The following is a 21,141-nucleotide window of genomic DNA, read 5'->3' on the forward strand; positions in this document are numbered from 1 at the left end:
CCACTCCTGAGATTCCAGAATTTCCTGTGACGGGAGCACGTGTCAGCTATTCCAGTTTGGAACTTGGCGCATCCCACATAGGGCCGTGGTCCATGAAGGTAAAACAAAAGCTTGAACACTCCTGAGAGAGGTTAAGAGTAGAGGCTTGGCTTTTGTGTATAGGCCCACCATGTAAGGGTATAAAGATGCCATTTATCTCTGTAGACCTATGTACAGATGTTCCCCACAGTCCCCCAGTTTGTGTTGGGAGGTCGAGTGCAGGCTTTGCTGAGTGGCACTGTTTGTTTAGCTGGTGAGTCCCCTTGCTCTCGGACACTATGTTCCTTGCCCTTTGACTTCACTTGTCTGCTATGAAGGCAAGGTGATTGGGCAAGTGCTGAGATCACTGGCTCTGCCAGCTGCATTTCCAGCAGCAGAAGTTGGATGGCAGTTGTAGCTGGTTGGAATGGGTCACGTCTGACAAGCAGTTCATCACCGAAGGAACCATTTGTGTTTTCCATCCCTCTGCGTTTCCCATTTACTCTTCCTCCAAAGATTATCGGGGGGCAGGTGGAATGTGCAGCTGAGGCCACAATCAGTCACAATCTTATTGAATTGTGGAGCAGGTTCAAGGGGTTGAATGGCCGACTCCTGCTCCTAATTTGAATAACCGTATGTTCTCTGGAGTTAGGTCACCAAATCTGATTGGACACATCCCTGGAGATTCCATCATATGACCACCTTTCTCCGACCACTCCCACTGTTCAAACCGCCTTCCTTCTCCATCTCCGATCTAATAAATAAAACGGTCAAAGAAAATGTTAAAACAAAGCACTTTGTTTTTATTTAGTGGTCCTGGTGGAAACAGTGCCCTTCAATTCTTGGAGCCCCCAGGACAATCCTGGATGGCCCTTAGTGCTGCTGCCATATGGGTAGCTGGCAACCCTCTTTGGCACTTACCCAATTGGCCATTCTTCATGTGCTGATTCACTGTTCCATCTGAATAGAGTAAACATCCAAAAACTGTTTTCACTGACAGGAGGGTCAATAACCCGGGGGAGGAGATTTAAATAAAATTGGCAAATGAACCAAAGGGGAAGAGGAGGAGGAAAAATGTTTCCACAGCGAGTTCTGAATTCGCTGCTGGAAAGGATGGTGGAAGCAGATTGACTTTCAAAGGGAATCAAATATTGAAAAGGAGAAATTTGCAGGACTTTGGGAAAATGGTGCAAGGGAAGGGGAATGAATGGACTGCTCTTTTAAAGGACTGACACAGCTCCAATGGGCCTAATGGCCTCCCCCTCTACTGTAAGATTCTATGATGACTTCCAAGCTTCTGAGCTCCATCTGCTGGATGCATAAACAATTACATAATAAAAACCCAGAAAGTGCTCTTGGTGAATTCAATATTTGAACGTTTAACACACCATATGACATTCTTCTATTGCAGTGTTTTAGAGAAGGAATATAAAACTGGTCTTAGTAATGGTGACCATAAAACCATCATCGATTGTTGTAAAAACCCATCTGGTTCACAGATGCCCTTTAGGGAAGGAAATCTGCCATCCTTACCCAGTTTGGCCTACATGTGACTCCAGACCCACTGCAATGTGATTGACTCTTAACTGCCCTCTGAAATGGTCTAGCAAGCCACTGAGTTCAAGGGCAAATAGGGATGGGTAACAAATATTGGTCTTGCCAGTGATGACCACATCCCATGAAAGAATAAAGTTAGCTAGTTGAAATAAATTGTTAGAAGCGGAGGGTGCAAGAATATTATACAAATATGTTAAATATATGCAAAAAATGCTGGAAATACTCAGCAGATCAGGCAGCAGCTATGGAGAGAGAAACAAAATTAACATTTCAGGTTGATAATCTAAAACACTAACTCTGTTTCTCTCACTACAGAAGCTGCCTGACCTGCTGAGTATTTCCAACAATTTCTGTTTTTATTTCAGATTTCCAGCATCTGCAGTATTTTGCTTTCCTGTTAAATATTCACCTGGTGTTCGCAGGTCATCAATTCCAGGGAAATCAAAATAATACTTAAGTCAGATGCAGAGCACATGCACCTTAAACACTCAGTGTTCACCAGATAAAAATTCCTGGCATCTTATGTGGCTTGTCTTGTCTTTGTTTCTTTCCCGCAGAATCTGTTGTTCCCAGTAGTGGGACCTTTCACGTGAAACTGCCCAAGAAGAGAGGGGTTGAGCTTGGCATTACCATCAGCTGTGAGTAGAGTCTCCTTCAGATCCAGATCATCCTCATTTTTGATGTGCAGGAACTTTAAAACTGAGCAAACCCAGCTCCTGTAGATTAGTGAATCAATCTGTGTCTTTATTGCATCGCCCTAAACCCAAGGCTCAGGACATTTCTTACAGTGCCTTGGGCAGTGCTGCACTGTTGAGGTGCCATCTTTCAGATGAGGTGTTAAACCCAGGCCCCAACACCCCTCTCGGTTGGTAAATGTCCCGTCTATTCTTTATCCCTCAACCAAAAATGGATTATCTGGTCATTTACCTTATTGCTATTTGTGGGAGCTTGCTGTGCTGTATTTCCTACATGGCAGCAATGACTACATGTCACGAGGTAATTCATCGGCTGTGAAGTGTTTTGGAACTTCCTGTGGAAGCGAAAGACGTTGTATAAATGCCGGCCTTCATTTCCTTTCAGAATTATGGGGTGTTCAAAATGAAGTCCTTACCTGAGACAACCAACGTTCCTTGGGTAAAGGGTAGAGGTCATGGCAGCCTGGAGACTGGATGGTTTCATTTTGCTGAATAAAAGTTTCCACATCTGTTCCCTCCGCTCCTGATCTCAATACAAAAATTACAAGGGAGCTACAGTTAGCACTTGGCCTCTGATTCAGTGAGGCCCCGGCAATGAGCTGGACCAGAAGGCTCAGTGTACATCTCAGCCCAGATACCTGAGTCAGTTTGCGTAGGATGCCAACTAACCAAGCTCCAACCAAACATCAGAAAGACCGAAGCCATGGTCCTTGTCATAGGTTGGGGATTTCTTCAGTTTTGTTCCTGCTTCCCCCACTAAATCTTCATTGGATGTCCGTGGAAACACAAAAATGGGGATTTGTTTCACTTCCAGCCAAGTTACACTGATGGAGCAAAACTAGCTCCAAAGAAATTCCCATCCATAACTCTTGCCCCTGATTCCAACCCCCTTGTCAAATGTTTAATCGGCCTAAACCAGGCCAAATAAGCCAAGACATCCTGCTCCATTCAGGGCCATAGTCTCAAACCTCACGCTCTATCCGTCACCAAAACTGTTTACTTCCACGTCTCACTGATCTTCACCCCTGCTTTATGGACGTTGCCTAAAACCCTGCCCATGCTTTTCTCACCACCTGATTTCTCCAATGTTGTTGTTGCCCACTTACAATCCTCTGCCCTCCCTATACTGCAACTTGTCCAGTATTTATCTACCTGTATCCTGTCCTGCACAAAATCCTGCACCTCCCTACCTCCGTAACCTCCCTCCAGCCTTATGACCCTTTAGACGTGTTATATCCCACTGCCCTCCTCCCTCCATGCTCAATGTTTCACCATAGGTGCTAGAGCCTTCAGCTACCATGACCCTACTGTCTGGAATTCTCTGCCTAAGACCTTCCACCTCTCCACTTGTCTCTCCTTCTTGAAAATCCCTCTTAAAGCCCATCCTTTCAACCAAGCTTCTGACTGGCTTCCCTAGCTTCCCCCTCATGGTTCATCACTTGTTCTGTTGCCCCTTTTATATAGAGTTGGATTTACAAACTCTCAACACCAGTGCCAGTTTAGAAAGGTTTCAAGGTCGTTGTCTTGTTGCGATAAACTGTTTTCCTCTCATTCCCACTGACGGCTTCAACTTGAGGGAAAAACATTTTAAACTGCATATCCACACGACTTGATTGAAAATAACAAATGTCTTCCAAACAGAAAAATATATCACAAAATGGCTACAGCACAGGAGGAGGCCATTCTGTCTGTTATGTCTGTGCTGGCTCTTTGAAGGAAAATTCCACCTAGTGTCACTTCCCTGCCTTCTCCCCATAGCCTTGCACATTCTTTCTCTTCAGATAATAATCCAATTCCTTCTTGAATGCCTCGATTGAACCTATTTCCACCACACTTCAGGCAGCACATTCCAGTTCCTGCCCACTGGCTGCATGGAAAGGTTTCTCCTCATGTCGCCATTGCTTCTTTTGCAAATTATGTCAAATCAGTGCCCTCTGGTTCTTGATCCTTCTGCCAATGGGAACAGTTTCTCCTTATCTACTCTGCCCAGACCCCTCATGATTTTGGATACCTCTACCAAATTTCCTCTCATCCTTCTCTTCTCCAAAGAGAATAGTCCTAATCTCTCCAATTTATCAATACTCCTAAATTGGACCCAAGAAAGAGTTTCTGAGTATAGCCCCTTCCTGTATGGAGCCTTTAAATTACAGGGCTGGGAAGAGGGAGCTGACTTTACCCGCTTCCCGTAATATGTAGATGGTTCTAGATATTTCCGCGGTGATTCTGTCAGTTCAGAAGGATTTTTATTGTTGAGCTGATTGATATAGGATTCATGTAATGAGGGATTTCAGGTGGCCTGCGAGATTGTGAAAATCAAATGATTGCGCGTGGAGAACTGCAGACAAATGGTCTCTCAGCACAACATGGACTTGGAGACTGGTTTTCGGAGTTGATTGGCTGGACTATTGAACCAAAGGCTGTGAGAAGTACCTCAGGTAAGAATTGTTATCCTGTTGTTCCCATTGTAAACCAATCAGTCAAACAAAAGCTCTGCAGGAAGACCCAGGCCTGCATTTGCTCTCCTCACAGCCTTTTGCTCATAATCCATGCTTCTGTTTCTTTGTCTCTTGATGAATAAAATACTCACAATGGTGGTTCTCAGCTGTTGGATTGCATACCACAACTTCAGAATCTTCTGCTGCATTAACTCTTTCCCCACTTTCTGCCATTTCTTGGTCTTGTTCTCACAGCCTGAAATTACAGTCATCTCTCAATGCCAGTGGCTGCATTTCCTTGAAGTGCTTTTACACACTGGCTCATGGCCCATTGGATCATAGGAGAATGTCCTCACACTGGCTCTCCAGTGACTGAATCGTTGGTGCAAAATGAGCCTAACCTTCCTGTTTGTGGGACCTTGCTATGTGCCAATTGACTCTCACGTTTTTTTACAAGAGTGACTATGCCCTGCTACGGAGGGTGTCCTGCACTGTCGGAGGTGCCACCTTTTGGGTGTTCTTGCCGAAAAGGTCTCCACCTGCTTGGAATGCTGGATGTAAAAGATCCCATGGTGCTATTTGAAGATGGGCAGGGGAGGTCTTGGCCAATTGCCACCCCTCAACCAACACCATATGCAACTGGTTAACTGGTCATGCATGCTGGCTGGCAGTTTTCTCTGCATAGCTAGAGTGATTGAATTACACAGTTATTCAATATGTGTAATGTCCTCTGGCCTGACTGATTCATGCAACGTATTTTTCTGTTCAGCAGCTGTCAGTCGGAAGCCTGGAGATCCACTGATTATATCTGATATTAAAAAGGGGAGTGTAGCGCACCGGTAGGTACCTGTTCCTAATTTGATGCATGTATTTAATGAAGCAACAAGTGGTCCTGACTGTATAAGGCAATTTATTAACGTTGAAGTTTCCCCATTGCGCCAGGAGTATTTGAGCGACTTTTCTAAGAGTGCAAAGCCATGCTGCATCATCACAGTACATGGGACTCGATTGCACAGTTCTGGTCCACTAATGTCCTTTAGGGGATATTATCTTAATGTCCATACCCAATCTTCGCCTATATGTGACTCCAGTCTCACACCGACATTGTTAACTCTTAACCTCTCCCTGAACTGGGCCCAGCAAGCCACTTAATCATGTCAAGCCATAACAGTGTGGCTCAATAAGAAGGTTCAGCCACAGCCTTCTCAAGGCAACTAGGGGTAGGCAGTAAATGACGGCCTTGGCATGGGCTCCCACATCCCGAGAATGACTTTTTTAAGAACTTGGTGCTACTCCATGCTGAGATCCAGCTTTATATGGCGAGTGCAATCTCCAAACATGGCAGGATCCTATTGCCCTCCCCACTCCCCTTGCCCTCCAAGCCCTCAGTGTGCTGATGCTCAGCCAAACACACTTTATTCACACATCACATTTCCCTCGTAAATCCTTTCCAAATATGGTTCCTCGATAATCTCCCCCGACTCCTGCTCCCCCCCCTCCACCCCATCATACACGTGGAATTTCCTGTTTAGGGAAGGGTGTCTCTATATGGTAGTGGCCACCCTCCCATATGCTGCCCCACATGAACTTATTTAAACCGGGGCAGCCAGGGCTAGTAGGCTGTGTGAAAGCATCATTTCCCAGTCCAATCCTGCAATCGACCGACATCCATGGATATACACTTTATAGCAGGAATCACTGGACAACAAGCTGGAACATGAACCTTAGCACATTTTCCCTACCCTGGCCCAGCAGACACTGAGTTCAGCTGTAGCTCTCCCACTTCCTGTCTGACTGGCAGTCGTTAACTCAGCATCAACTGGAAATGGAACACGAGAGACTTTGTGGTCAGTTGCCCGGCTGAGCAGTGTATTGAACCAATGAGAGAGCCTGGTCTAGTCCCCTTGACTAGGCTGTGCAAGTTATCAATGAAGGTCCAGTTAACAGGCAAGCTTGGTGAACCAAGCCATGAGGTGTGTTATGAGCGTAAGAGGGATGTGTGAGTAAAGGAATTACAATGTATGACTCTCATAAGAGAGGGAGCTCAGGAGTAGAGGAATGTGCAGGACCAGTAAAGACCATTGCAATCCATTTGGGCAGGTCCAAAGTACTAAGTTCACATACTATACAAAACCTTATCCCATTGGGTGTTGAGTTTGCTGGCACGTTTCCATTGCTGCTGCGTACCTGGATGCTGTGGCTCAGTTGGTACCACTCTTGACTCTGATTTGGAAGGTTGGAAGTCAAAGCTGACACTCAAGTGCTGTACTGCAAATGGCACATCAAACTAATGCCCTGTTTGCCCTCTCAGGCGGATGTAAAAGATCTCATGAAGAACAGGGGGTTAATTACCCCTGGTGTCCTGACTGATATTTATCCCTTGATCAATATCACAAAAACCAGGTTATCTGGTCATTGTTGTTTGTGGGGGTTTGTTATATACTCGTTGGCTGTTACATCTCCTACATTATAACAGTGACTACAAACCTACGTTATTGGCTATAAAGAACTTTGGGATATCCTGTGGTTGTGAAAGGTGCTATGTAAATGCAAGTCTGAAGCTAGGGTTGCCAACTCAGGCTGGACACATACCGGGAGACGTTGGCGGAAGTGACATCACGGAAAGCCAGTGTGGCGCGAGTGGGTGAAACTAGAGAAAAGGCCTGTGACCCTGAGTGAGAGGAAATGAACCTGTATCCACTAAACTCTATTACTGAGTGTAAACAGTTCTTTCCCCTGCCAGTTGCTCTGGAATGGGGGATGGAAATCTGCAGCACAACACAACCCGCCCAATCGCCACCCATTCAGTCCAGCACCAATTAATCACTGAGTCAGCACCTGGCCAGTCTCAGCCCAGCCTAACCTTGGCTAATAACCCCTGCCCTTTCCTCCAGCTCTATAGCCCGAGTGGGCATCGCCTCAACTGGTTGGAGCACTGATCATGCATTCAGGAGGCCCTTCGGATATTTCTGTCAAGTGGCCTCTGCCAACACCGATTCGAGCTTTTGCGTGGGTTGGGGGTGTAGGTTCCTGACATAGGGAAAGTCAGGTGGTACCCGAGCCCGGGCTATGATTGGCTGGCGGTCGATCCCTGATGTAGGGAATGTCAGGTGGTACCTGAGTCCAGGCCGTGATTGGCTGGTGGATAGTCCTGGTCATTGTTGCTGGGACCGGATGTGTGCCCGGAATTCTGTGTTTGAGGCTTGGCAACGCAAACTGGAGCCCTGTCTGCCCTCTCATGATCTAAAGCAGATGATCTGATCGCTTTCACATTGCTGTGCACAAATTGGCCACTGCATTTCCTACATTAGAACAGCGACTGTGTCATTGGCTATAAAGTTCTTTGGAACATCCTGAGGTTGTGAAAACTGCTATACAAACCCATGTGTTTTCTTTCTAAAATGCATGGGTCTGGGTTTTACATTTGTAAATTGGGACTGTTGCCATTCCCCACATGCATAAATCCAATGTGATGATGTCAGATGACAATCCTGATGGCAACACACAGATTTCCCATAATGTGGCTGGCGTGGGAAAGCAGGTGAGAATGGGGAGTCCGATTTTTCACAAACTGGGGTAAAAAAGAAGGAAGGAACAATGAGGGTAAAACTTTTGAGGGGTGCCCTATGCACATCGGGGCACTCTGCAACCCCCAAACCTCCCCCCGCAGATGATACTGCCGCTTTGTGCCTCCCCGAGCCTCCAAACCTGCCCTCCATCCCTTGTCCCCCTTCCCCCTCCCCCCCTTACCCAGGGTGTCCAATCGCTGCCCACCCATAAATACCAGGCTTAGCTGAGTCTGGGGCCTCCAGGATCTATTGCTGTCTTCTTCCTGGGCCTGCTTGCAGTCCCTGCAGCACTCACTACTGCTGGGATTGCTGGAGCTGCCGGCCAATCAGATTGAGGATGGGACTCCCTCTCGCTGAAGGGCAGAAGCCCCACTTGCTGCTTATTTAGGCTGTCGGCAGCATGTCATCACTGCGGGCTGGCCTCTTTTTAAGGCAGTCCGCCCATAATGTTCACCCCATTGATAAGGTCCCTCATGAACCTTCTGCTCACCAGTGTAAATAATTCCCAGCTTCCCAACTACCTTCTCCGAGTTCAGGTATCTGAACATCAGCACGAGGGAAAGAGGCCACTACTTCCTCACTCAGTTCCTCACTCATCTGAAAATCTGCCCTCAGAGTGGCTCTGGTCTAAGCCAGTGCAATTTTCCTATCCAGTAATGAAGGCACTTTTATTGCTGCAGGTTGTTGCCATGGCAATCTGGGCTTTCCACATGAATAAACAAAGCTGAGTATATTGGCAGTGTGTTAAGAGTGAAATGGCGATTCATTGTTTGGGTGGTTGTGGGTGATGGCATCTGTGATATTGTTTGTTTTCTTTTCCTATTGAGAAACCGAGGTGAAGAGTCAAAGGCAGAACAAAATTGAGATTTAAAGAATGGGAGAGATGAGATGAATTCAGGAAACAATGTTTTGTGCCATTGTGTTTGGGTTTTGAATGCCTATAGATTGTAAATGGAAAGCAAAGAAAGAAAGACTTGCATTTATAAAGCACTTTTTATGGCCATCAGACCTCTCAAAGTGTTTTACAGCCAATGAAGTATTTATTGAAGTGTAGGAAATGCAGCAGCCGATATGCACACAGCATAATGTGATAATGACCAGATAACCTGTATCCGTGGTGTTGAATGAGAGATAAATATTTGCCAGGACACCAGGGACAACGCCCCTGCCTGTCTTTGAAATAGTACCAGGGATCTCTTACATCTATCCAGCAGGCAGGTGGGACCTCGGTTTCACATCGCATCCAACAGTGTAGTACTCCTTCAGCACTGAACTGTAGTGTCAGCCTTAATTTTTGTGCACAAGCCCTGAAGTGGGACTTGAAATCAGAACCTCATGAGTCAAAGGTGAGTGTGCTACCAACTGACCTGCCTCCATTATTCAAAAAGGCAGACAGAAAGCCAGAAACTACAATCCAGTTAGGCCTGTCGTAGGGAAAAAGTTAGAAGCAATTATTAAAGAAGTTACAGCAGGACACTTGGATAAGTTCAAGGTCATCAGGCAGAGTCAACATGGGTTTGTAAAAGGGAAATCATGTTTAACCAACTTATTGGATTTCTTTGAGGAAGTAACATGTGCTGTGGATAAAGGGGAATTGATGGATGTACTGTACTTAGATGTCAGAATGCATTTAATAAAGTGCCACATTAGAGGTTATTGTGAATGTAAAAGCTCATTGCATAACAGGTAACAGTTTGGCTAGCTAACAGGAAGCAGAGAGTAGGCATAAACGGGTCTTTTTCGGGTTGGCATGATATAATGAGTGGCATGCCACAGGGAACAGTGCTGGGACCTCAACTGTTTACAATTTGTATAAATTACTTGAATGAAGGGATTGAAGGGATGGTTGTCAAATTTGCTGATGACTCAAAGTTAGGTAGGAAAGCAAGTTGTGAAGAGGACATAAGGAGGCTATAAACAGATATATATAGGTTAAGTGAGTGGGCAAAGACTTGGCAGATGGAGCTTAATGTGGGAAAATGTGAAATTGTCCATTTTGGCAGGAAGAATAAAAGAGAAGCATATTATCTAACTAGTGAGAGAGAGCAGAGCTCTGAGGTGCAGAGGGATCTGGGTGTCCTAGTGCATAAATCACAAGAGGCCAGTATGCAAGTACAGCTATTAATTAGGAAAGCTAATAGAATGTTATCATTTATTGCGAGGGGAATTGAATACAAAAGTAGGGAAGTTATGCTTCAGTTATACAGGGCACTAGTGAGACCACATTTGGAGTACTGTGTACGGTTTTGGCCACCTTATTTAAGGAAGGGTATATATGCATTGGAAGCAGTTAAGAGAAGGTTTACCTGGAATGGGTAGGTTGTCTTATGTGGAAAGGGTGGACAGACTAGACTTGTATCTGCTGGAGTTTAGAAGAGTAAGAGATGACTTGATTGAAAGTATAAGATTCTGAGGGGCCTTGACAGGGTGGATGTGGAAAGGATGTTCCCTCTTGGGGGAGAATCCAAAACTAGGGGTCACTGTTTAAAAATAAGGGGTCATCCATTTAAAACAGAGATGAGGCACAATTTTTTTCACTGATGGTTGTGAGTCTTTGGAACTCCCTTCCTGAAAAGGTGGGGGAAGCAGAGCCTTTGAATATTTTTAAGGCAAAGGTGGATAGATTCTTGGTAAGCAAGGGGGTGATAGGTTATCGGCGGTGGGTGGGATGCAGATTTCAGGTTACGATCAGACCATCCATGATCTTATTAAATGGTGGAGCAGGCTCAAGAGGCTGAATGGCCTACTCCTGCTCCTTGCTCATATGTACATATGTTCGTATGAGCCATGATGACACTGCAAAGAAAGACTTAAGGAGGGAGTTCCATCACTAGGAGCCCTGGTGAAACAATGAGATAGTCAGAGATGTTTAAAAACTTTTTTCAACACATTGAAGACATAAGGAGAAGAAAGGATACAGAGCGCAGTTTGCATGAAACTCAGCAGCAGAATTGCAGCTCTTGCTCAGTAGCTTGGGATCTGGAGGATGTTCTGTTTGGGTTACTGCTTTACAGCCTGGTATTCTCAGCTGCTTTATTCCTTTCTCCAATAGAACTGGGACTCTGGAGCCTGGAGACAAACTCTTAGCCATTGACAATATCCGACTGGAGAACTGCTCAATGGAGGATGCAGTGCAGATCTTGCAGCAATGTGATGAACTGGTCAAACTGAAGATCCGAAAGGATGAGGACAACTCAGGTATTGAGAGTGCAGAGAGGACAGGTGGTTTCAGCCTCGTCCAGGTTTCCATTCTCTGTGGGATTTAGTTTTTAAAAGCAGTTACCCTGGTGGATGAGCTTACCATTGTGCTAACTCAGTTTAGTAATGTCTGTCAGGTGTAACAAAATACTTCAAGGACCAAGTCATGTTCAATCAGTTGCTCCCTTGTAAGTTACAAACATTCCCAGGGCAGGTACAGCACGGGGTTAGATATAGAGTAAAGCTCCCTCTACCCTGTCCCCATCAAACACTCCCAGGGCAGGTGCAGCACGGGGTTAGATATAGAGTAAATCTCCCTCTACACTGTCCCCATCCAACACTCCCAGGGCAGGTACAGCACGGGGTAAGATACAGGGTAAAGCTCCCTCTTCACTGTCCTATCAAACACTCGATACAGGATAAAGCTCCCTCTATACTGTCCCCATCAAACACTCCTAGGACAGGTACAGCATGGGGTTAGATACAGAGTAAAGCCCCCTCTACACTGTCCCCATCAAACACTCCCAGGACAGGTACAACATGGGGTTAGATACAGAGTCAAGCCCCCTCTACACTGTCCCCATCAAACACTCCCAGGGCAGGCACAGCACTGGTTAGTTTCAGAGTAAAGCTCCCTCTACACTGTCCCCATGAAACACTCCCAGGGCAGGTACAGCACGGGGTTAGATACAGAATAAAATCCCCTCTACATTGTCCCCATGAAACACTCCCAGGGGAGGTACAGCACAGGGTTAGATACAGAGTAAAACTCCCTCTACACTGTCCCCATCAAACACTCCCAGGGCAGGTACAGCACAGGGTTAGATACAGAGTAAAACTCCCTCTACACTGTCCCCATCAAACACTCCCAGGGCAGGTACAGCACAGGGTTAGATACAGAGTAAAACTCCCTCTGCCCCAACGATCCATTAAGTATGACCTGGAGCTCAGAATCAAGCCTTACAAGATTAGTGTTGCAGGCTTCAAGTAAATGTAACTAGTGAACTAACATGAACTCCCAACTTTGATTCAAAAACAGTTCCTCTGACATGTCCTCCTTCTTCCTTAACCGAGGTTTTCCACCCACGGTCGTTGACAGAGCCCTCAACCGTGTCTGGCCCATCTCCCGCGCATCCTCCCTCACGCCTTCTCCTCCCTCCCAGAAACATGATAGGGTCCCCCTTGTCCTCACTTATCACCCCACCAGCCTCCGCATTCAAAGGATCATCCTCCGCCATTTCCGCCAACTCCAGCATGATGCCACCACCAAACACATCTTCCCTTCACCCCCCTGTCGGCATTCTGTAGGGATCGTTCCCTCCGGGACACCCTGGTCCACTCCTCCATCACCCCCTACTCCTCAACCCCTATGTATGGCACCTCCTCATGCCCACGCAAAAGATGTAACACCTTTCACTTCCTCTCTCCTCACCATCCAAGGGCCCAAATACTCCTTTCAAGTGAAGCAGCATTTCACTTACATTTCCCCCAACTTAGTCTACTGCATTCGTTGCTCCCAATGCGGTCTCCTCTACATTGGAGAGACCAAATGTAAACTGGCCGACCGCTTTGCAGAATACCTGCGTTCTGTCCGCAAGAATGACCTAAACCTCCCTGTCGCTTGCCATTTTAACACTCCACCCTGCTCCCTTGCCCACATGTCTGTCCTTGGCCTGCTGCATTGTTCCAGTGAAGCCCAACGCAAACTGGAGGAACAGCACCTCATCTTCCGACTAGGCACTTTACAGCCTTCCGGACTGAATATTGAATTCAACAACTTTAGGTCTTGAACTGCCTCCTCCATCCCCACTCCCTTTCTGTTTCTTCCCCCTTCCTTTTGTTTTTTTTCTTTTTCTTTTCCAATAATTTATATAGATTTTTCTTTTCCCACCTATTTCCATTATTTTTAAATCTTTTATGCTCCCCCACTAGAGCTATTACCTTGAGTGCCCTCCCATCCATTCTTAATTAGCACATTCGCTTAGATAATATCACCAACTTCAAAACATCTGTGTTCTTTTGTTCTTTTGTCTGTGACATCTTTTGATGATCTGCTCCTATCCTAACACCCCCCCTCCACTTCTCCCCCCCCCACCCTTCCCCCACCTTAAACCAGCTTATATTTCCCTCTCATCGTAAAGAAAGATTAGTTCTGTTGCAGGGTCATGAGGATTCGAAACGTCAACTCTTTTCTTCTCCGCCGATGCTGAGTTTTTCCAGGTAATTCTGTTTTTGTTTTAGATTCATATCCTGTTTTCTGTTTAATCCTGTACACTGTGTGACTGGAACTTTGCCCAGAACACTGAGATGTCCAGTGAAGCACTGCTTTATGTAGTAGGCTCTCCGATGGTCCAATCTTTGTCCATTATAAGTGTTGTGCTGTTCTTTCTTGTTATGTTCCAAATTTCCTGCCTTCATCAGATGAACAGGAAAGCACCGGTGCTATTATATACACTGTGGAGCTGAAGCGGTACGGTGGGCCATTGGGAATCACCATCTCTGGAACTGAAGAACCTTTCGATCCCATTGTGATCAGTGGACTCACCAAGAAAGGCCTGGCTGAAAGGTATAAAATCCACTGCGAAGCTCTGCATGTGCCTTTGTGGCTACTAAAATGGGTGGGGGGGTGGTGGTGGGGAATAGAATCTGAGCACCTCTGAGCCAGTTATTAGCTGGGCAGTGAACTTCAGGGGAGGAGGCAGGGCTGCCATGTTTGGGGCTGAATTGCTGATCACGCAGGGGGAGGAAGTGCTTGCACCGAGTGCCGGGATAAAGTAGATAGCCAGCTTGTGGTTTCCCAGCCAGCAGGAAGCATGGTCTACAGGGAACTGCCATTGAAGAGTCCCTGGCGGGAGAAAATGGCTGACTCTACGTGCACTGGGGCCTTTTCCTGTTGGCATGTTCCTCTGATTCCCTTCCTCTGTCAGTGAGCTTCAGGGAGTGGGACTCCTGAGAGCCCCCCCTATAGGTCAGTGAGCGATTGAACAGTGACCTTCACATCTCACCTTTTGCTTGCCGCCCTCACAGCGGAAGAGCTCGCTGTCAAGCTGAGCTCAGGTTGCCATACTGTATGCAGGGACCACTACTAATGTTTGAAAGCGGTAGCTGTGGTTCCAATAATTTTTTTGGGAGGCTGGGGGCACGGTGGGGTGGGGCGGGGGTGGGGGCGCATAGAAATTGATGTGGACTTTGGGTTGATTTTTCATTCTGGTTTTAGGACCGGGGCCATTCACATAGGGGACAGGATATTAGCCATCAATACAGTGAGCCTTAAGGGCAAACCACTGAGTGAAGCCATCCACCTGCTCCAGATGGCTGGGGAGACGGTTACCCTGAAAATCAAGAAGCAAGCAGACCGTGAGTATGAACTGCGGGGGTGTTACAGGGAGTGATACTGGGGCCCAGAGGGTTAGATTCTGAAGTCAGGTTGTGCAAACCTGACTTGTACTCTCTTGAGTTTAGAAGGCTGAGAGGCAATCTAATCAAGGTGTTTAAAATGTTAGAAGGATTTGAAAGGGTAGATAGAGGGAAAGAATTTCCTCTGGTGGGGGAATCAGGAACAAGGGGACATCATCTTAAAATTAGCACCAGGCCATTTTGGAGGGAAATCAGGAAGCAGTTTTCCCAACAGACATTGGTAGAACTTTGGAACTCTTTCCCTCAAGAAGCATTTGATGCTGGGATAAATGGAGCTCTCTTGACTGAGATTGGTAAGATTTTTCTTGGTAAGGACATCAAGGGATATGGAGCAAAATTGATTGGATGGCATTGCCATGATCTAATTGAACGGTGAAGCAGGCTCAGGGGCGGGTTGAATGACCTCCTCCTGTTCCTATATCCCTAACATATCCCTAATGCTCTAAATAATGGGAGCAGTGTAAATCCTGACAAAGTAATCCCCTCCCCTACAGTGGCTCCTGTGGAGCTATTCTACCATCAGTTAGAGTATCCAAGTCACAGCTTGTAGGCCCTTATCATCCTGGAACTGGAAAGGGAGAAACTCAGCCAAAACTTGCCGCTCTCGATTGCTGTGCAATGGTCCCTATTGAAAAGTAGGCATGTGTGCATGTGTAGGTGATAAATGACATTAGGATGGGTTCCGCACGATGCCTTCTGCAGTCAAATATCCTGTTAACATTCATTGGTACGTTAAGCATGACCCGTGGGGTGAGGTTTCAAAGCAGACGGCACCTGCCAGAAAGGAAGGGCATGAAGAAAAAATTGTTGGGTAATTCCTTGCTTATCCTTTACATAGGTTTGTACAAGTAGAGACAGTAATGTTTCTGATAGCTCACTTCATTAATTATCAAGAATGCATTAAACACCATAACCAACCGTAAACAATGTCCTCTGCACTACGCTCAACCCCACCCCTGAGCCTGCTTAGATCATGTTTATTTAGGGAGAAATGTTGAAGGTGGCTTCCCTGAGCCCGTTCACAGCCCATAGGCCTGTATTGCAGCTTTCTTCCCATCTTTTTAAATAAGTAAAAACATGCCCTTTGAGTCAGGACCCTGACATAAGGGTGAAATGGGGGGCCACAATCCCACACTATGTGGGAAACTCTCATCCAGCATTGATCTTTGATCTTCCCTGAATTGGCCAATTAGTAGCCAGAAGGTGGGCTTGCTGTCCAAATAAGGACAGCAGGCGGCCTCTCAAAGCTGGAGAGCCAATTGGAGGCCCTGCAGTTCAGGTAGAGGGGAGAGAAAGAGAGAGAGAAGAGGCTTCATGATGGAGGCACCTCTCTCCCACTTTTTAAACTTTGAAATTTATAAATGCCCTCAGCAGCCTACAAACAATATTGCTATAGTGGGGAGTCTGTACTCCAACTTGTACCTAATGACTTCCTGACTCAACCTAAAACCTTGAATAGTCTGATATCCCTGATGCCACTGCAACAACATTCAAGAAGCTCAACACTATCCAGGGTAAAGCAGTGTGATTGGCACCCCATTAAACATTCACCTTAAACATTCACTCCCTCCGTCACCGACGCATCGTGTGTGCAGTGTGTACCATCTACAAGGTGCAATGCAAGCAACTCGCCCCAGCTCCTGCGACATCACCTTCCAAACCTGTGACCTCTCCCACCTAAGGGGACAAGGGACATGATCACCTCCAGGATCCCTCCAAGTCACCCAGCATTCCAACTTGGAAATATGTCGTTGTCAGCTGTGGCTCAGTAAGTAGCACTCTCACCTCTGAACCACAAGGTTCTGGTTTCAAGTCCTATGCCAGGACTTGAGCGTGTAAAATCAGGTGCTGTAATGAGGGTGTGCTGCATTGTTGGAGGTGCTGTCTTTCAGGTGAGATGTCCCATCTTCCTGTTCAAGTGGATGTAAAAGATCCTATGTTGGAAAAGAGCAAGGGAATTATCTGTGGTGCCTTAGCCCATATCTGTCCTTCAATCAACATCACAAAAATAAACCTGATTGCCTGGTTATTATCACATTGTTTGCCACATTCATTAAAAAAAAGATGGTGGAATACAGATGTTAATACAGATGTTAGTCTGGGATGCTGACACAACAGAAGCAGAAGTGTTGCACCTTCAGTGTCACTGGGTGGAACTCCGCACCACGTCATCATACTGTGGAAACACCTTCACCACAAAGGCAATAGTTTGAGGAAAAGACCCACTGCCACCTTCACGAGAGTACATAGGGATGAACAATAACTGCCAGCAACAATGATATCCTGAGGACGAATAATTTTTAAAAATCCATATTTAATTAAAATTGGAAACTCTCTTCTTCCAGGTTCTTTTTCAAAAAAGTCCAGTGCTGTGGGTGAGCTGAGTGACCCTGAAGATGAACTCCCTGACTCCCAGAAGACCAGCAGACTCTCCAAAATCCGCTCAAACACCATTCCAAGCATGGATAGTGCCATGGAATCGTGGGATGGCTTGGGGGTTGAAGGAGCCTTTGGGAGCCAAGGTGAGCTTATTGGATGATTTAGTGTGACTGGAATATGCGTTTTTCGACATTCAGTTGATATTCACAAGCAGGGTGCTCGTGAACCATTTTGGTGCACCAATGCCATGGAAAGGTAGGGCATGGATTAATACCCACTGCTTCTCAAGTGAGTTCCTAGTCTCAGCTGTGCAGTAAAGGCGATGCCAATAGAGCCCAAACTTTCCCTCTGGACTTGGAAGCAGAGAGAAAAGGAGTGAGAGAGATAGATGCACTATGTTTGTTCCAGTCAACTTCTACCAGGAGCCACATTTAGGGCTGTGGTCACTTTATCAGATGGGGGAACTGAGGGAAGAGAGGAGTGGAACTTACTGTCAGGCTGGACTTGGATGATGGCTAGCTTCTAGATAGGGGCGGTGTTTGACCTGTGCGATGATAGCTGCTGGACAAAATGTACATTTTGACTTGGGTGTGATTTGCTGAGCGGGGGCACATTTTGACCTTGGTGGTGTTTTGTTCTTGGGATGGCAACACAGTTTAGCCTGAGTGGCAATTGGTAGCTGGGATGGGGGTGTGGGTGTCACAGTTTGACCTTGGGTTATGATTGGCTGTGAGGCAAAGGATACACTTTGACCTGGGTGGTGATTGGCTGCGATGCATGGGGCACAGTTGATTTTGATGGCGATTAGATTTAAATTGGCTTCACTTTTCAACTCTTCTTTGAGTCTTTCGCCAAGACGAAATACTGTTTAACTGATGCTAGCATTGGATGACGCCCATTGGCATTACCTAAGTGTAACTGTTCGGACCATTGCCAATTAAATTTCTGTCTCTTTGCCTGGTTGGACTTACAGCAGAATATGGTTGAATCACATTGCAAGCATTTGCTGCCATCCTGTGGTTGTGTTTGTTGTTTCATCTTCGGTTAAAGGAAAAGTGTACCACACATAAAGTGTACCATTTGTAAAGAGTTGCTGCCAATCTGAGTTTGGAGTAGGCATTTTCTAATATGTTTGGATGAGGGAGACAGCGATTCATAGAAAGACTTGCATTTATATAGCACCTTTCACAACCTCAGGATATTCCAAAGGGTTTTACAGCCAATCTAGTACTTTTGAAGAAAAACAAAAATACCCTGGAAAAACTGAAACAAAAACAGAAATACCTGGAAAAACTCAGCAGGTCTGACAGCATCTGTGGAGAGGAATACAATTAACGTTTCGAGTCCGTATGACTCTTCATCAGAACTAAGGAAATAGAGAAATGAGGTGAAACATAAGCTGGTAGAGTGGGGTGGGACAGGTAGAGCTCGATAGGGGGCCAGTGATAGATGAAGGCAAAGAAGAGATTGCCAAAGATGTCATAGATAAACGACACTTTTGAAGTGTCATCACAGCTGCAGTGTAGGAAACACAGCAGCCATTTTGCAGCAAGGTCCCACATCAAGTAGTGTGACAATGACCAGATAACCTGTTCGGGTAAAATAGGTTGAGGGGTAAATATTGGCCAGGATCAAATTTCCTTGTATTTTTTCTTTGAGTTCCTGGGCGATTTCTTTAAGTGCGTGGGCCCTTTAATTTTTTTTTTGCTTGGCCATGTGGTAAATTAAAGGGGCCAACTCATGCGCAGCTTTTCAAGGTTGCTGCATAGCTTAGAGAGAACATTGGCCAGAATATCAGGGAGAACTCCCCTGGCTCTTCTTTGAAATAGTATTGTGGGATCTTTTACATCCACCTGAAGGAGCACGTAAGCCCTTGATTTAATGTCTCCTCTGAAAGACAGCACTCCTGACAGTGCAGTATTCCCACAGTACTGAACTGCCTTGGGAGTGTCAGCTTAGATTTTGTGCTCGTGTTTCTGGAGTGGGGCTTGAAAATACAACCTTCTGACTTGGATACAAGACTACTACCAACTGAGCCACAGCTGACACTGTGCAGCTTGGAGTGTTGTATGAAGTCTTAGTTCAAGCATGGGATCTGTTCTGGGAAAGGTGGGACCTGAATGCTTTTTGTATTGTTTATTCATTCACAGGATGTGGATGTTGCTGGCTAGGCCAGCATTTATTGCTCTTTCCTAATTGCCCTTGAGAAGATGGTGGTGAGCTGCCTTCTTGACCTGCTGCAGTCCATGGGCGGAATTTTACACTGGCGGGACTTTACAGCCCCGCCGAAGTCAATGGACTTTTGAATGGCTCACTGCATTTTACGGCCCTGCCCCCGACATGACAGGGTCATAAAATTCTGCCCCATGTAGGTACACCCACAATGCTGTTAGGAAGGGAGTCCCAGGATTTTGACCCAGTGACAGTGAAGGAACGACGATATATTTCCAAGTCAGGATGGTGAGTGGCTTGGAGGGGAACTTCCAGGTGGTGGTGTTCCCATCTCTCTGCTGCCCTTGTCCTTCTAGGTGATAGAGCTCAGACAGATGCCAGACAGATTGCACCTGAGCAGAGCCAGGACTATATTCTTGTGGGGCAGTTTGCTAGTGCTGTTGAGGAGGGTTTAAACTAACTTGGAAGGGAAATAGGAACCAGGATATAGCAATAAAAAGGAGAAACTAAGTGAACAAAGGATTGGAAAAGGCACATAGCTTTGGGGAATGAAATAGTAGGGTCTTAGATGGGGTCAGGCTAAGAGGGTTTGCGAAAGGGTCTAAATTAGGTTTACTATGTATGAATGTAAATACACAAAACATGATAAATAAGGCTGATGAGCTCTGATGGGATTATGATATTGTGGTGCTAACACAGACCAGGCTCAATATAGGGCAGGGCTGGGTAACTAAATATTCATGGATAAAAGATATTCAGAAAAAATAGGGAAGCAAAGGAAGGAGAAGGAGTGGGAGTATTAATTAAGGCAAACATTACAGTCCTAGAAGGGCCAAAGACAGAATCTAATTGGTTAGAGCAAAGAAATAAAAGAGGTATCATTATGCTACTGGGTGTATTCAATAGGTCATCAACTTGTAGATATAGAGGAGCAAATTTGCGGGAAATAACAGCGAGGTGCATAAGCTATCGAGGAGTGATAATGGGGGACTTCAGTTATCATAATATAAACTGGGATAGCAATAGTGTAAAGGGCAGAAAGGAGGAGGAATTTTGGAGAACCGAATCTACATCAGTACATTTCTGATCCAACAAGGTAGGAGGCATTGTTGGACCTGGTTCTGGGGAATCAGGTGGGTTGAGTGGATCAAGTATCCATATGGGAATATTTAGGGAACAAGGATCATAGTATCATAAGGCTTAGCTTAGCTGTGGACAAATTCAAGGTGCAATATAGAGTAAAATACTTGCTTGGAGGAGAGTCAGTTTCAGTGGGGTGAGAATGGCTTGACAGGAAACAAAGATTGTAACAAAACAATGGACTGCCTTTAAAGAGGCATTTTTTGGGTACAGTCAAGGTAATTCCCACTCGGGAGAAAGGTAGGACTAACAATGCCAGCGCTCCCTGAAAGATGAAAGAAGTAGAAAGTAAAATGAATCAGAAAAAAAGTACAAATGACAGAGGTCAGGTTAATAATAAAAGTGGGAACCAGACTGAATATAGAAAGTTCAGAGGGGAAGTGACAAAGGAAATCAGAGAGGAAAATAGAGAGTATGAGAAGAGACTGGCAGCTAACATAAAAGGGAATCCAAAAGTCTTCTGTAGGCTTATAGTAGTAAGAAGAGGAGCGGGGCAATTAGGGACCAAAAAGAGGATTTACACATGGAGTCAGGAGGCATGGATAAGGTACTAAATGAACA

At 45.8% G+C, this 21,141-nt stretch overlaps 1 protein-coding gene across 1 annotated transcript in view; it reads left to right on the top strand.

Moving 5' to 3' along the window:
- grip2b (glutamate receptor interacting protein 2b) overlaps positions 1–21,141 on the top strand; it is a 178,830-nt gene that overhangs the window by 125,293 nt on the left and 32,396 nt on the right. The window contains exons 13-18 of the mRNA XM_041191848.1: positions 2,133–2,217; positions 5,485–5,544; positions 11,327–11,472; positions 13,894–14,038; positions 14,690–14,829; positions 17,235–17,411. Of these exons, the coding sequence (XP_041047782.1) occupies positions 2,133–2,217; positions 5,485–5,544; positions 11,327–11,472; positions 13,894–14,038; positions 14,690–14,829; positions 17,235–17,411 (753 nt within the window). The remainder of the gene's footprint in view (positions 1–2,132; positions 2,218–5,484; positions 5,545–11,326; positions 11,473–13,893; positions 14,039–14,689; positions 14,830–17,234; positions 17,412–21,141) is intronic.

The sequence above is a fragment of the Carcharodon carcharias genome, chromosome 7 (genome assembly GCF_017639515.1).
Source record: "Carcharodon carcharias isolate sCarCar2 chromosome 7, sCarCar2.pri, whole genome shotgun sequence".
In the NCBI taxonomy this organism is placed as follows: domain Eukaryota; kingdom Metazoa; phylum Chordata; class Chondrichthyes; order Lamniformes; family Lamnidae; genus Carcharodon; species Carcharodon carcharias.